The 15,755-nt window shown below is 37.5% G+C and overlaps 1 protein-coding gene across 4 annotated transcripts in view; it reads left to right on the top strand.

Moving 5' to 3' along the window:
* The window catches only part of COL20A1 (collagen type XX alpha 1 chain), a 127,450-nt gene that overhangs the window by 44,015 nt on the left and 67,680 nt on the right, over positions 1-15,755 (top strand). For 3 of the 4 annotated variants that reach the window (XR_008915410.1, XM_056812840.1, XM_056812838.1), the window contains exon 8: positions 5,871-5,964. Coding sequence is in view for 3 of the 4 variants with exons in the window: in XM_056812840.1 (XP_056668818.1) it covers positions 5,871-5,964 (94 nt within the window). In the remaining variant the exon portion in view is untranslated. Of the gene's footprint in view, positions 1-203; positions 4,316-5,870; positions 5,965-15,755 lie in introns of those variants that run through there. The other variant, XM_056812841.1, reaches the window with a different exon arrangement.

Raw genomic sequence — 15,755 nt, 5'->3', positions numbered from 1 at the left:
CTTCCTTCCCCACCCTCAATGATCTCTGTTTCCTCAATTATAAAATGAAACCCAAGATTGTTGTGAAAATAAAATGAGATACATTTGTAAAGGGTTTATCATAGGACCTGGCACATATAAAGTGCTGTATATATATATATATATACATATATATATATATATATATATATAATGTACATATATATGCTAGCTATTATTCATTATCGTATATCAGAAATAATTGAGAAGCAGAACTGCCCAGGGTATATAGCAGGGAGTAGAGGGTCACCTACCTTGTGTGACCACAGCAACCAGGAAAGGAAGAGCCTTTTGTCCCCAAATATATAAACCACCTTCTGACTGATGCCTGATACTCTGTTAAGAGAGGACAATGTATTTCCATAGAAGAGATAGGTAAATGGACTGGACCTATGTTTTCAGTGATATAGGAGACTCCCAGGTGAGGAAAGTCCTTTTCCCAATTCAGGTCAGAACCTTCTACGCAATTTATAATCTTAAAGAGATGTCTAGAACACTGAAAAATGAAATGACTTGCCCAGAGGCATGCAGCCAGTGTGTCAGAGGAGAAATTTGGACACAGGTCTTCCTCATTTCAATACTGGTTCTTCATCCACTATGTCATGCTGCTTCTCCATAGTGATCAGACATAAACCCCAAATGCATAACCCCTTGGTAGAGGAGATGGAATTACTTAGAGTGCACATTGAGGTAAAAGTGAAACCTTTCTTCAGAGCCAGGAGGAAGGCATATGGAGCACTTTAGAGCAAATCCAGAAGATCCAAGATGCTGGGAAAAAGGAAACATCGGGGTTGGGGAAAAGGGGGGAAGAAGAAGGGACCAGGAGTATAGAGAGAATGTTGAGGGTTCAGAATCAAACTTTGCTAATCTGCTAATTTCCCCAAGGATCCAAAAATAGAGAAATTGGTTGATTCACTGAGTTTCTTACAGTGCCCACTTTGGGAAATGACATCATTCCAAACAATTAGAGGATTTACTAATTTAACCAGTATGTTCCACAGTACACTACACATGTCCAGCACTTTATTCAGTGTTGTGGGGATGATACAAGGTGAAGGAGAAGAGGTACCTTCTGCCTTAGAGGAGTTCACAGACTACTGTCATTTCCTATCTCCATGTCTTTGCTCAGGCTGCCACCCATTTACTTCTTGTCTGATTGTATCCCTAGTTTCCTTCAAAGCTCAATTAAAGTGCCATCTTCTCTATGAGGCCTATACTGATTTTCCCTGTCCCCACTCTCAGTAATCTTTCCCCAAAACTATTTTGTATATATTTAGAATATAAAGAATATACAAAATTATTTTCAACAACTTTGCATTTTCTTACCTGTGTTCATGTTGTGCTTCCTCAATACAATATAAGTTCCTGGAGGGTAGAGACTGTTTCATCTTTGTCTTTGGGTCTCCAGTGTCTGGGTTTAGTTCCCATTTAATAAATGCTTATTGAAGAAATAAATGAATGTTTGATGAGAAGAAAAACCTCACATATCTGAAAAGTGAAACAATGGAGAACCAAATTTCTGCTAAATACCCAAAGGTGAAATAGAGGATAATGCTCTGAAATTTAGAACTCTAAGGAGCCTCAGAGGTCATCTAGCTTTGACCCTCTCATTTGACTGGTCAGAAGGATGAAGTTGGGAGAATCATCTCAACTTACTCAGATAGTAAGTTTGTGGTAGAGCTCAGATGATCTAACTCAAAATCTAAGCAGTAGGAATTCAAGAAAAGGAGATGTAATTTTAACATCAAGAAAAACTTCCTGAGAAAGTAGGAACTTAAACTTGACTTTGCTTTAGGACACACTTTAGAGGGTTTTTGTTTGTTTGTTTGTTTGTTTTTACTGTGTACAAATGTTTGGTGGTTTGATTAAGGTTTTTATGCTACTGTCTGTCATCTTTTTATTCCTGTATCTTTCTGTGTTTCAGTCTGAGAGGTCCACGAGGGCAGGATGATTTGGAAGAGCTTACTCTATTTGATAATGCAATTAATAAAAATCATCTTTTACCAAGGACTATGAGTTTCAACCTCTTGAAACTGCTCTTGACTTTTTAAATTCTGAATTTTCTTCATTCTCCTCTAATTGGATGTTCTTAAACAACAGCTTTTGTTTCCATTTCCAAAAGCTTCTTTCTATTTCGTTTTTTTTAAATTTTGTTTAATTAGTCAATTTAGAATATTTTTCCTTGGTTATAAGAATTGTGTTCTTTTCCCCTCTCCCCCAACACCCTCCCATAGCTGATGCACAATTCCACTGGGTTTTACATGTGTCCTTGATCAAAACCTATTTCCATTATTGATGTTTGCACCAGGATGATCATTTAGAGTCTACATCCCCAATCATATCCCCATCGACCCATGTGATCCAGCAGTAGTTATTCTTCTGTGTTTCTACTCCTACAGCTTTTCCTCTGAATGTGGATAGTGTTCTTTCTCGTAAATCCCTATGAATTGTTCTGGATCATTGCATTGCTACTAGTAGAGAAATCCATTACATTTGATTGTGCCACAGTATATCCGTCTCTGTGTACAATGTTCTCCTGGTTCTGCTCCTTTCACTCTGCATCAATTCCTGGAGGTCATTCCAGTTCCCGTGGAATTCTTCCACTTTATTATTCCATTGAGCACAATAGTATTCCACCACCAACAATTTGTTCAGCCATTCCCCAGTTGAAGGGCATCCCCTCATTTTCCAATTTTTTGCCACAACAAAGAGCACAGCTATGAATATTCTTGTACATGTCTTTTTCCTTATTATCTCTTTGGGGTACAAACCCAGCAGTGCTATGACTAGATCAAAGGGCAAACAGTCTTTTAGTGTCCTTTGGGCATAATTCCAAACTGTCCTCCAGAATGGTTGGATCAATTCACAACTCCATCAGCAATATATTCCTGTCCCAATTTTGCCACACCCCCTCCAACATTCATTACTTTCCTTTGCTGTCATGTTAACCAATCTGCTAGGTGAGAGGTGATACCTCAGAGTTGTTTTGATTTGCATCTTTACAAGTGATTTAGAATACTTTTCCATGTGCTTATTAATAGTTTTGATTTCTCTATCTGAAAATTGCCTATTCATGTCCCTTGCCCATTTATCAGTTGGGTAATGGCTTGATTTTTTGTACAATTGAATTTTCTCTTTATAAATTTGAGTAATTAGACCTTTGTCAGAGGTTTTTATTCTGAAGATTTTCCTCCCAATTTGTTGCTTCCTTTCTAATTTTGGTTGCATTGGTTTTGTTTGTACAAACCCTTTTTAATTTAATGTAATAAAATTATTTATTTTACATTTTGCCATACCCATCAAACTACCAAGAAACTTTTTTAATGAATTAGAAAAAACTATAACAAAGTTCATTTGGAAGAACAAAAGATCAAGGATATCAAGGAAAATAATGAAAAAAATGTGAAGGAAGGTGACCTAGCAGTGCCAGATCTCAAACTATACTATAAAGCAGTGGTCATCAAAACAATATGGCTAAGAGACAGAAAGGAGGATCAGTGGAATAGACTTTGGGTAAGTGACCTCACCAAGACAGTCTGTGATAAACCCAAAGATCCCAGCTTTTGTAACAAAAACCCACTATTTGACAAAAACTGCTGGGAAAATTGGATAAGAGTATGGGAGAGATTAGGTTTAGATCAACATCTCACACCTTAAACCAAGATGAACTCAGAATGGGTGAATGACTTGAAAATAAAGAAGGAAACTATAAGTAAATTAGGTGAACACAGAATAGTATACTTGTCAGATATTTGGGAAAGGAAAGGTTTTAAGACCAAGCAAGAGTTAGAGAAAATTACAAAATGTAAAATAAGTAATTTTGCTTCTTTCTATTTTAGAGACTTTCAGAGAGACAGTCTGTAATCCTTTGTCTTAAACAGAAAAGGGAGGAGGGGAGAAGGAAAGAGAGAAGAGGAAAAGAAAATCAAAAGGAAGTAGAGAAGATAGGAAAAGAGAAGGGGAAGAAGAAGGAGAGCAGAAAGGAGGGAAGAGAAGAAAAGAAATGTGGAGAAGAAAAAAGAGAGACATGAAGAGAAAAAAGAGAAAGGAGGAGAGGAGAAGGGAAGAGAAAGGTCTGAAAAAGAAAAAGAGGGGAGGGAAAAGGAGAAGGGAGGGGACAAGTATTCTCTCCTGCTTCAGCAGTGATGTCATGGACTCCCAAGGACCTTTCATAAAGTCCCCTGGGGCGGGACCAACTGCAGTTTAGAATTTGCCTCCTTTTTCAGAGATCAGGAATGTAGATGGATACCTCTTGCCTCTCTAACCAGTCTACAAGGAAGTTTCTTTGAAGGAGAAGGTTTGTGATGGATCCCGATTCCCATATGCTTTAGGGCCCTTTGTCAGGGTGGCAGAGCTTGGGGTGTGTGTGTGTTGAGGGGGAGTTAGCTTCTGAGAGATAGTCCTGGGCAGAATGAGAGTTTGATAGTATATGACTTTGGATGCATATGCAAGGAATATGCACAGAGATCAAAAAATGGTTAGCACGTTAGGAATAAATTTTCCAATTTTAACATTTTAGGAATTTTTAAATTGGGGGAGGAATAAAATTTTAGAAAAGATGACTCAAAGAAAGCTGATACCATCAAGTCTAACTGCTTATTAAGACTGCATTAAGACCACCGAGAAAAGCATTGGATCCAACTATTTCAGGAGACCTGGGTTACTGTTTCAACTCTGTATAAGTCTTTGTATCAGTTCTAACTTTTCTGAGCTTGTTCAATGGGGATAGCAACCCCTGACAGGTCTGCAGTGAGAGTAAAATGAGATCATAGATGTGTAAGTGTATTTTAAAGGTAAACCACTTTCTAAGGATGGTTAGGGCTACACTATGGAATGGGAATCTATAAACAGGATTGGTATGTGACATTGAGGGGCCAATGCTCTCAATCTGCCCAGCCTCATCCAAACCAGTATCATACTGCTGAGTATTCATAAATCAAGGTTCCCGTGGGTTTGGGGAGGGGATACATAAAGGTCCTGACTTTGGGAACCGAATGAGATTAGCCTAAAAGATCCCTGGGGACAGTGAGAAGAGACTCACTGAAAATAAGTGCTATTGAAAGCTTTAACTCTTTGGTTAAATGCTTCAATGGGTTTTCCTGTTGGCATATAATGGCTAAATCTATTTCCCTGCTCATCCCACTCAACAACTCCAGGACCAGAACCAGTGCTCACCTTTCCACAGAAACTTGCCTATCCTTGGTGTATGTATGAGTGTCAAAGGGAAGATTTTCTCCTTACCTGCTGAACCTCTAGTAACAAGAGGTAGATGACAATAAATAGGATGTCTTAACAATTAGAAAACTCACCCCTTACACCATTTCCCCCAGGGGTAGAAAAGAAAGGGCTCCATATGGGACATTGCATCCACAGAGCTGGCTGGCCTTTTGTTATCTGTCTGACTGTGCATTGGGCCTGGGGTTAGGCAGACAAAAATGCTAGTGACTTGAGGGAGGACAAAGGAAAGAGAAGAAAGAAAGAAAGAAATTGTTTTTCATTCTGTCTAGAGAAAGGAGGAGAAACCAGCTGAGATTTAGATGATCCTGACAATCTAGTGTCTACAATTGTGGCTTCCAAAAGGATAAGAATGCCTTAAAGCATTTGTGTCTTTTGAGAGAATGGAGCAACAGTCTCCCCAGTTGGCCATTGAGAGATCAGTCTTTGGAACCAAATTCCTTTCCCATTTCTTCCCCTGTAAACAGAGGATGTATTGGTTGGGATCACCTCCCACCCCTCACCCCCTGCCAAAGCATGAAATTTGCAGGTAAAGGCTTCACATATATGCAATGGGGTTTTTGGTTAAGAGAAGACATGATGAGAAGATGCTATCTTCTCTTGCCTCCTTTCCCTAGGCCCAGAGTGCCATGACAGCCCAGGTATGCATCTGTATCTGGTTGGTCTGGGCCTCAGTGTTGGACCTCCTCCATGGACAAGGACCCAGTCCAGGTAAGTAATAGAGTCCTAGAATCAGACCATACTAGAATCATAGAATCTCAGTATTGGAAAGAACCTTAGAAGTCATCTAGATGAACTTTCTTCTCTTGAAGTAATCTTTTATGCACGTGGACAGATAGTTTTCTTGAAAACTTCTGGTGCAGGGAGTTCAGTGCATTCCAAAGCAGTTTGATAGATGGCTGTTAGCTCTTGCTGTTAAAAAAGTTCTTCATATTGAGCCAAAATTTGGCTTCCTGTAATTTCCATCCATCAGTATCATTGTTGCCTTTTGAAACCAAATGAGGCAAATTCTTTTTCTCTGCTTTAGATGCGCTTTTTTTCCTCTGGAGTTAGATTATGAAGGTGTAAACATTGAGCCTCTGGGTTACCTCAATCACATAGAAGAAGACTTAGAAGTAATTTAGTCTAACTCCTTCAATTTACAGATGACAGAACTAAGACCCAAGGTGGGGAAATAAAATCATTTGTCCAAGGTCATGCATATTATAAGTAGGAGAGGTGAATTTCAGACCTAGGATTCTAAATTCAGTACTTTTTCTACTGTGTCATTATTCCTGCCACCCTGTTCAGTAAGGAATTAGCAGAAACACTCAGTTGTACCTAACCCTGATCTGCGACACTGTTGACTATACATTTTCAGGGCCAGTGGAGTAGATACAGGTCCAGGATTGGATTCTATGATAAATGTCAAATAATCAGGGCAGCCTCATTTTCATGGGCAGCCTTCACTTTGGTACATTTGGAATGGGGATGAGAGAATTGAGTTTTCACTGAAGTTGTTGTCTCCAGAGGCTGCGCATGGATGAATCCATGCATAATGTTTGCTTTATGAGCAGAACTTGTCTGCCTGCTCACAAGCCTGGGCTCTGTCTGTCTGCCTAGGAACAGCTCTAGGGTTGGCTGCTGACTTCAGCTCAATCTACACAACAGTGCTAGTTAAATTGGGTGTAGAGTTTAATTTTATCCAACATCAAAGAGCCAGGATTGGATTTTCCAGCTGCAAGATTCAAAATGGAAATTTAAACTGAGGATGAGGAAGGATGATTAAAATCAGCACTAACACCACTGAGGAATATAGTATTGCCCAGAAGGAGAATACTGAGGGAAAATACTGAGGGAAATTTGGTCCCATACAAATTGCACTTATCAAATATTTGTGATAAACCTGACCCTTAGGTGCAGCATGATTTGGAAGATAGAGCTATACAACATAAACTATCTTTATCTGATTTGATTTGAACATTTTGCTGTGAACTTAAACATCAATGAATATTTCAAAATGCAAATAAGTACAAAAAGAGGATTGTATATGAAATAGCAAGTTTCTATTACCTATAATTTGTTTTTAATAGACTATATGTGAAATTTAGCACATTAGTAAAAATTGCCTTTTTGTGACATCTTTGAGGAAAGTTTCTCCCTCCTTTCCTTTCTCTTTTCCTTCTTCCTCTTTTTTCTTATTATTGCATCTCTATTGCTACCCACTCCTCCCCAAACTCAAGCTCTCTGTAACAAACATGTATAGGCTAGAAAGACAAGTCAACACACTGACTATGTTTGATGGGGTATATATCATTCTGCACCTCTACTTAACCACCTCTCTGATGAGAGATGAGAGGCATACTTCATCATTAAACTTCTGGTCATGATTAGTCACTGAATTGATTAATCTTTCAAATCTACTTTATATTATTATGATCGTTTCAAGTATCCTTCTGGTTCTGCTCATTTTATTTGGCATAAGGTCATACAAGTCTCCCCAAGTCTCTTTGAATATTTTTATGGCACAAATAATATTTGATTTCATTTATATATGGCAATTTTACAACAATCCTACTTAGTCTCTTTTCTTTAGTAAAGAGAAACCCCTAAGTGAGAAATCACTGAAGAAAATATGTTTTTCCATAGCAATGATGAAAGGATCATTAACCCCATTTTGTAGGGAAAGAAACTGAAATTTAGAGATTAAGTATTTTATGTAAGATCACACAGTTTGTAAAAGTAGGAAAATGGGGAACCAAATCTAGTCTTTCTAACTTGAGGTTCAATAAAATTTCCCTTATGCCATATTTCCTTTTCGAGCTTCTGGTTAAGAGGCAGGCTTTGATTCTAAGCCTAGAAGGTCATACCAGATCCTCTTCTAAATGGTGTCACCAGACTGGGGAATAGTGGTGGGGCAAGGAACAGAGGGCTTTTTAAAGAAATGAGACCCATGTGCCCTGAGTACACAACTGGCCCTTTCAAAGTCTCCACCTCAAATTCTTTCATTGAGGAAATTCTTGCCTTTTAATTTGGGAGCTCCTAGGGAGAAGATCACATCCTGAGGAGAAAGAGTTCTCAGATTCTTCCAGTTGTGAATCCCTCCATTGTATCTTTCTCCAGCTTCTCTTCCTCTTGTGGCTTTCCTCTTCAGTACCCTCCCTTACACATCTATTTTCAGAGCAGTGAGAAGAAGCCCAGCTCTGTTCCCAGGTCAGAGAAGTCTAGGGAGCTAATGAATTTCATCCTTGTTTTTCCAAATAGCTAACCACATAGTACAAGGCTTCAAGGAGTTCTGGAATGGTTAACATAGTTATCCTGCTAAAAACAAAGATATTGACATGTCCTTAACTTTCTCTTCCAGGGATGACCTGTAAAACTGGCATTGCCCCCAAGAGAGCAGATCCTGAACGTGAATATTCAGGGTCTTGGGCATTGATGTTCTCTCCTCTCTAGTGTGGGAACCATACAGAGCATTTCCCCCCAATTCATGCTAGGTTCATGGAAATTCATAGGAAGACCCAGTCATGAGGAACTGAATCTTACCTTGAACTTTATACAGGGAGAATGGACAAGGAGTGGGAAAAGAAAATTAGCTTTCCTTTTGGATTCCATACTCCATCTTGCTTCCCTGCATCTGTAGTCTGTTATTCATTGTTTGTGAATTATTCATCTAGGGGGTTATTTCTTCATATTCTTTTTAAAAATAGATTTATTGATAACTTTTGTTCTCATATCACCCACATTTCCCATTGTATCCCTCTCTTTCTCTTCTTCCCCTTCTGAGAGAGTCATTACTTATAACAAAGAATTTAAAAAGAGGAAAAAAGTCAGCAAAACAAACATAAAAAGTCTGACCCCCATCTATGCAAAAAAGCAAGGGAAGGTGTTTTCTCATATTTCTTCTTTCATAACAAGTTTAGTCACTATAATGTTACAATATTCAATTTTAACTATCTGGTGATTGTTCTTCTTCATTTACATGGTTGAAGTAATGGTTTATATTTTCCTTGACTTATTTATTTCATTTTGCCTCAGTTCATATAAGTCTTTCCATATCTTTCTGATTCACCATGTTCATAATTTTCAATGACATCTACTTGGTTTTCTGGTTTTAACTACCAAAAAAGTGCTGCTATCAGCATTTTATAATAGATGAAGACTTTTTTTTGGTCATTGACATTTTTTAATGTATATCCCTACCAGTGGAATCCCTGAGTGAAAGTTATGTTACAGTTACTTTATTTGAACAATTCCTAATTTCTTTCCAGAATAGTTGTAACAACTTACACAACTACTAAAAATACATTACACTATAGTGTAGTATGCCTGTCTTTCCACAGTACCTCCATCAATGATAATTTCCATCTTCTGTCATCTTTACCAATTTTCCAAGTGTAAAATAAAGCCCAAGGCATTTTGATTTGCATTTCTCTTCTGATTAGTGACTAAGATTGTTAATACTTTGCAATTTTTATTTTGAAAACTATTAGTTTATATCATTCTACCACTTCCCTGTTGGGAGATGGCTTTTGGATTTATACCTTTCTGTCAGTTGTCTATATATCTTGGATCTTGAATCCCTAAAAAAAGATTTTTGACTCAAAGATTTTTCTTCCCAGTTGCTTTCCTTCTTATTTGAGATGAATTAATTTTGTTTGCATAAAACAATTCAATTTCATGTAATCAAAATAATCTATTTTTATCCTTTATTATTGCCTCTATTCCTTGTTTAAGAATTAACCCCTATCCATAGCTGATATATTTCCAACTATGAGATGGTTCTCTTCCCTTCACATTCTATGCTTATCTTCTTCATTCTCCAGGCAATGGAAGTTCAAAAGATCATAAGACTTAGAATTGGAAGTAACTTTTGAGGTCATCTAGTACGACTTAACTGATGAGGAAACTAAGGAAATATTAAGTGACCGACTAATATGGAAATAATATTTTGTATGTCTGAACATTTATAATCTATATCAAATTGTTTGCCCTCTCAGGGAGGAGGGAGTGGACAGAGGAAGAAAATTTGAAATTAAAAATTAAAAAACAAATATTAAAAATTGTTTTTACATGTAATTAGGAAAAATAGACTATTTGAAATATTAACTGACTATCCCAAGATTGTTAAAGATAGAGCTCAGATTCCAACTCAAGTCCCCTGATTTTAAATCCTGTATTATTTCCACTTTAGTCTAGGAAGGCAATTATAATAAATAACTATTCACTGAAGCTATATTATATGCTATATCCTATGTTTGGCCCATGGGATATTCAAGAGGACCAATATCCTTTGTCCCCAGGGAGTTCAAAATCTAACTAGGGAGATGATATTCAGAAACAATTAGAAAACACATTTGGATAACATATTATTAAGTGGTTGTTTTATGTTTTATTTTGTCAGCCACAGTAGTAACCATGGAATATTGAAAGGCCCCCATCTTGTGGTGTAATTCTCTATGGCAATTTGTGGCAAGAACATAGATAAGAGACAGGCAGGAAGAGAACCTATAGATGGGCGATGATATTCCCTGGTGGAGGGAGTGCCAACACTGATAAGCTAATGGATCCATCAAAGTACTAATGTTTATAGCTAAGTGTTCAATAATATAGTACAGACTGAAAATGCTCTAGGACTAAGAGAAGGGGTTAGCTGTGGGGGGTTGGAATAGAGTAAGGAAAGTGGATCCTGAGTTGGGCTTTAAAGGATGAGTAGGATTTAAATAAATCCAGGGCAAAGGAAAAAACAATTAACTAGAGCAACAATTTGAACAAATCAATTGAACAGTTTGAGCAGTGATGAGGATAAGATTGTGGAGGTTAAGAGCTGGGGGAAAGTAAGAGAACTTAAGAGAATACCTAGTCCCTGTACAGGTTTACACTTGAGAAAACTAAGGTCCACAAAAGTTAAGTGACTTGTGTAATGTTACTCAGACATTTTACCTACCAGTTCAATACTCTCCCATTTTGTTGCTGTTCAATCATATCAGTCCTGTTTGACTCTTTGTGAACCCATATAGGGCTTTTTTGGGCAAAGATACTGGAATGGTTTGCCATTTCCTTCTCTAGATCATTTTACAGATGAGGAAACTAAGGCAAAGAGTGTTAAGCAACTTTTCCAGGGTCATACAGCTAGTAAGTGTCTGAGACCAGATTTAGACTTAGGGAGATGGATCTTCCTGAATCCAGACCTGACACTGTATCCACTGCACCACCTAGCTGCTATTTCCCTCCATCTGTTCTTTACTTCCTTCTAAACTAAGATTTTCTACATGAAGCATTTCCTGGTTTTCCAAATGACTAGGGTCCTCCCCAAACTTCCTTGGATTTATTTGGAGGTAAACTTTATTCTGTGTAAGCTTCTTTCTGTAAATATTCTCTCCCCTAATAAGGGGAACTAATCGATGTCACAGATCCCTCCAGTTCCTGGCACATAGTAGGCACTTAAATACTTATTGCTTGATTGATCATGGAAATGGAGGGAGAGAGCTGCCTTTGAGCAAATTTTTCACATTAGGATGTTGTAAGATGTCAGAGTAGAGAATTATAGGTAGATGAAATTTTACAATCTGTCAATCAGAGAGAGTTGGAGGCAAATCTCCATTCTCTTGTGCTCTCTCACTGCTCCATGAACTCAGACCAAAAGAAGTTTGATTTAGGGATATTTGTTAATCTAGATTCTAGATTGTCAGTCATTTTTTCCCTCCCATGACCCCATCCTCATTAGCAAAGAGAGATAATGGAGATTTCTATGCTAGCCTAATAGAACTTAATTCAACAAACATTTTTTTAGTACCTACTATGTGCAGGGCATTGTACCTGTCCTAAAAGTGGACCTGAGAGAAAGCTTGATTGGTTAGTAAGAGAGCTGTAAGTAAGTTTTGAGATATAAGTGTTCTTAAAAATATTCTAGGCTAATCTTTTTTTTTAAACCCTTACCTTCCATCTTAGAATCAAGACTATATATTGGTTACAAAGCAGAAGAACAGTAAGGGTTAGACAATGGGGGTTAAATGTCTTGTCCAGGGTCACACAATTAAGAAGTAGCTGAGATCAGATTTGAACCCAGGGCCTTCTATCTCCAGGCCTGGCACTCCATCAACTATGCCACCTCTCTGTCTCCTAATCCTTTCATATTACAAATGAGGAAACTGAGGTCCAAAACACACCACCTAAATAATAAATATTCAGAGATGGGATTCAAAACCAGGTCTACTGAGTACAAAGCCAGTTCTTTTCCCACCTCCCTTCTTCTATTGCAACTTGATGCTTTCATCAGCATTTTCTTGCCCCTGTGTTGTGTCTGTGTGCCCGTGCTAGAAAATCCACATCTGTGGTCTGCCCGAGGGCCCCAGGACTAGGACAAACAGCCAGCTGCTGTCTCAGCTCTTCCTGTCATGAGTAATTTCTCATGCTCTGCCAGGCTTGGAGCTCCTCTGCAGCTGGCCTGAACTAGCTTCCTTGGGGGGAAATTCACTCCAGCAACTGGAAGTGGTGCCCCTCAGGATGTCCATACCCCAGGTTTCCCATTTCATCTCTCACAGTCAAGGGCCATTTCCAACCATCGATGTAGTTATGGATTTATATGTTGCTTTGTGAGTCATTTTCTGTGTGAGTCTGCCTGCTTCTTCAGCCTGGGGCTCTGTGATAGTAAGGGTGAGTCTCTCTCCTTCCTCCATCTCATCCTACCCCTCCCCTACACACCCAGAGAGCTTTTGAGAGAAGAGCTATTTCCCCACCCTGAGACTTATGGTTTCTAAACATTTCAAAGCAGCACCTTGCTTTTGGACTTCCTTCAAAAACTGTAAAGCCCTATCTTTTAATAAAAGACATTTCAAAAGTAATTTTCTTAGAAACTATTTTACTCAAATAAAATTCAGAATTTATTATAATTCTTATAACATAAATTGTCAACATATAATTAGAATGATAATATACATAGCTATAATTTATTGATAATTAATTAATAATGTTCACATTTATAACAAAAAAGCACAGTCATATTATTAGTGTGAAGGTTGTACTTGTTTTTCAGCCCAAAGTTTCTTGAACCATGATGTCTTTGATAATGTTGTTATTTTTCTATTAACTACTAATCTAGAAAATTATTTTGTCTTTTTAATACCTAGACTAGAAAAACCTATTTAATACTAACAAAATATTGCAAGCAACACATAGTATCACTTAATTTGACAAACTATAGAATCCTTTATTCACTCATAACATTTTCTGACTTAAAAGCTTGTTTCAGCATACTATCCAAGTTTTAAAGGAAATATTCATTTGCATTAGTAAAAAGAATTTTCTCTTTAGGAGTTCTATATACCAGTGAAATCATAGGTGTATTTCCCTAAAAAAAAATAGCTCTTCAATCATATATTTTTTAAAATCTTTACTTTATCTCTTAGAATCAATAGTAAGTATTGGTTCCAAATCAGAAGAGTAGTAAGGGTTAGGCATCTGGGAGTAAGTGACCTGCCCAGTGTCAGGCAGCTAGGAAGTATCTGAGGCCAGAAATGAACACAAGACCTCCCATATTCAGGTCTGGGGCTCTATCCATTAAGCCACCTAGCTACCCCTTTCAGTCATATTTCTTTAAACACATCATTGTTTATGAAGCATTCAGTATCCAAATTTTACAAAGTTTCAATTTTTAAAATAGCATTTGTGTTTGTTCTGATATCTATCAAGCTCCTAAATACTTATTGCTTGACTGATCATGGAAATGGAGGGAGGGAGCTGCCTTTGAGCAAATTTTCCACATTAGGATGTTGTAAGATGTCAATAAAATTCTAATAGTCTAATACAATTCTTCCACATTATAACAGTTTTACTAAAAATTCTGTTGATAATATTGAAAATTTCCATTTTGAAAAATTCATTTTAAAAATAAAAATGAAAAATTCAGTTCCATTTTTGAAATTGAAAATTCTTTTGATTATATTGAAATTTTTATAATATGACATCAGTCAGTTTGGAAAATAACAGATTGTCATTAGCATCAGATCAACAATATAGCATATGGGGCAGCTAGGTAGCACAGTGGAGAGCACCAGGACCATAGTCATATGACCCAGGGCAAGTCACTTAACCCTGATTGCCTAGCCCTTACCATTTTTAGAATTGATATTTAAACAGAAGATAAAGATTAAATACATAAATCATGTATATGTAATGATTGCTCATTCTACCTGCTTTCAACTTGGAAGGAACAAGAGACTCTTCCCAGGATAAGCTAAGGCTTCTAATCTCATCACTTTGCAGCTCCCTCAGGCCTGGGTACTACCTCCCTCATTCTCCTCTCCCCTCTGACTGAAGAGCTGGAGGGTAGAGTACCAGTCTCCTCCCAAAGCCTTCTTTCATAGAGGGTGGGAACTGGACTTTCAACTCACTCCACTTTGTATCTACTGCTCAGACTAATTTCAATTTCCTGGAACAAAATGCCTTCACTGTATACCCCCTGGCTATCCTGCCGGGTATCTATCTCGATTTCTTGCTTCCTTTTTTTCATTACTGTCTTCCTCAGTAAACTGTTGTTTTCCTCAATAAACCTCAATAAGTCCTTTGAGGTCAGGCACTGTCTTTTAAATTATTGTATTCTCAGCCTTGGCACAATGCCCAGAATATAGTAGGTGCTTAATAAATGTTTTTTAAATTGAAAAAAAATCTTCAGATCTGTTGTTCTGTCCACTTACAATGCAAAATAGGAAGGTTTTGGTTTGTCAGCTGTGAACAATTCTCCTATCCACTCTTATTATCTGTAAGTAGAACCATTCAAAGCTGCTTTGCAAATGATTTACCAAGCATCATCCCTACTTGCTTTATGTAGTGCCAACATTTCTCCTATCAACTGAGACTTTTTACACTTAGCAATTTTATAATCAACTTTAGAAGAAGTAAGAAATCTTTTTGATGTCACAGACATTTAAAATTTTGTTTTTGGTTATCAAAAGCTTGGAATTTTCTTTTAGAAGAAAATTATCTCATCTTGCCAATACCGTCTGCATGTGCATTTTCAAGAGACTTCCAATTATTAGGTTTCATGCTATCTGCAACTGAAATATTTATACAAAGCAAACACAGCAGTCTTTCCACTTGATCAATAGCAGTAAGTGTGAATGCCAATGAAAGTATGAATAAAAATAATGAAAAAGAATTTATTAAGTTCCTGCTATGGGCAAAAGTCTATGCTAAGCACAGGGGATGCAAATACAAATGTGTTACTCTCCTTACTCTCCAAGAATTTACATTCTAATGTTGTTCCGTAATTTCCCTTGTGTCTGATGCCTCATGTCCTTGGCAAAGATCCTGGAGTGGTTTGCCATTTCCCTTTCCAACTCATTTTAGAGATGAGGAAACTGAGACCAATGAAGTTAGGTGAGTTTCCCAAGGTCATGTAACTAGTATCTGAGGTCCAATTTGAACTCATGAAGATGAGTCTTCCTGAGGCTAGTCCTGGTGTGCTGTCCACTGGGCTATCTAGCTGCCCCTTTCATTCTAATAGAGGAACTGAAGGAAGAAAC

This window comes from Monodelphis domestica, chromosome 1, assembly GCF_027887165.1.
Source record: "Monodelphis domestica isolate mMonDom1 chromosome 1, mMonDom1.pri, whole genome shotgun sequence".
Lineage (NCBI taxonomy): Eukaryota > Metazoa > Chordata > Mammalia > Didelphimorphia > Didelphidae > Monodelphis > Monodelphis domestica.
This window is presented reverse-complemented; position numbering and strand designations above follow the sequence as displayed.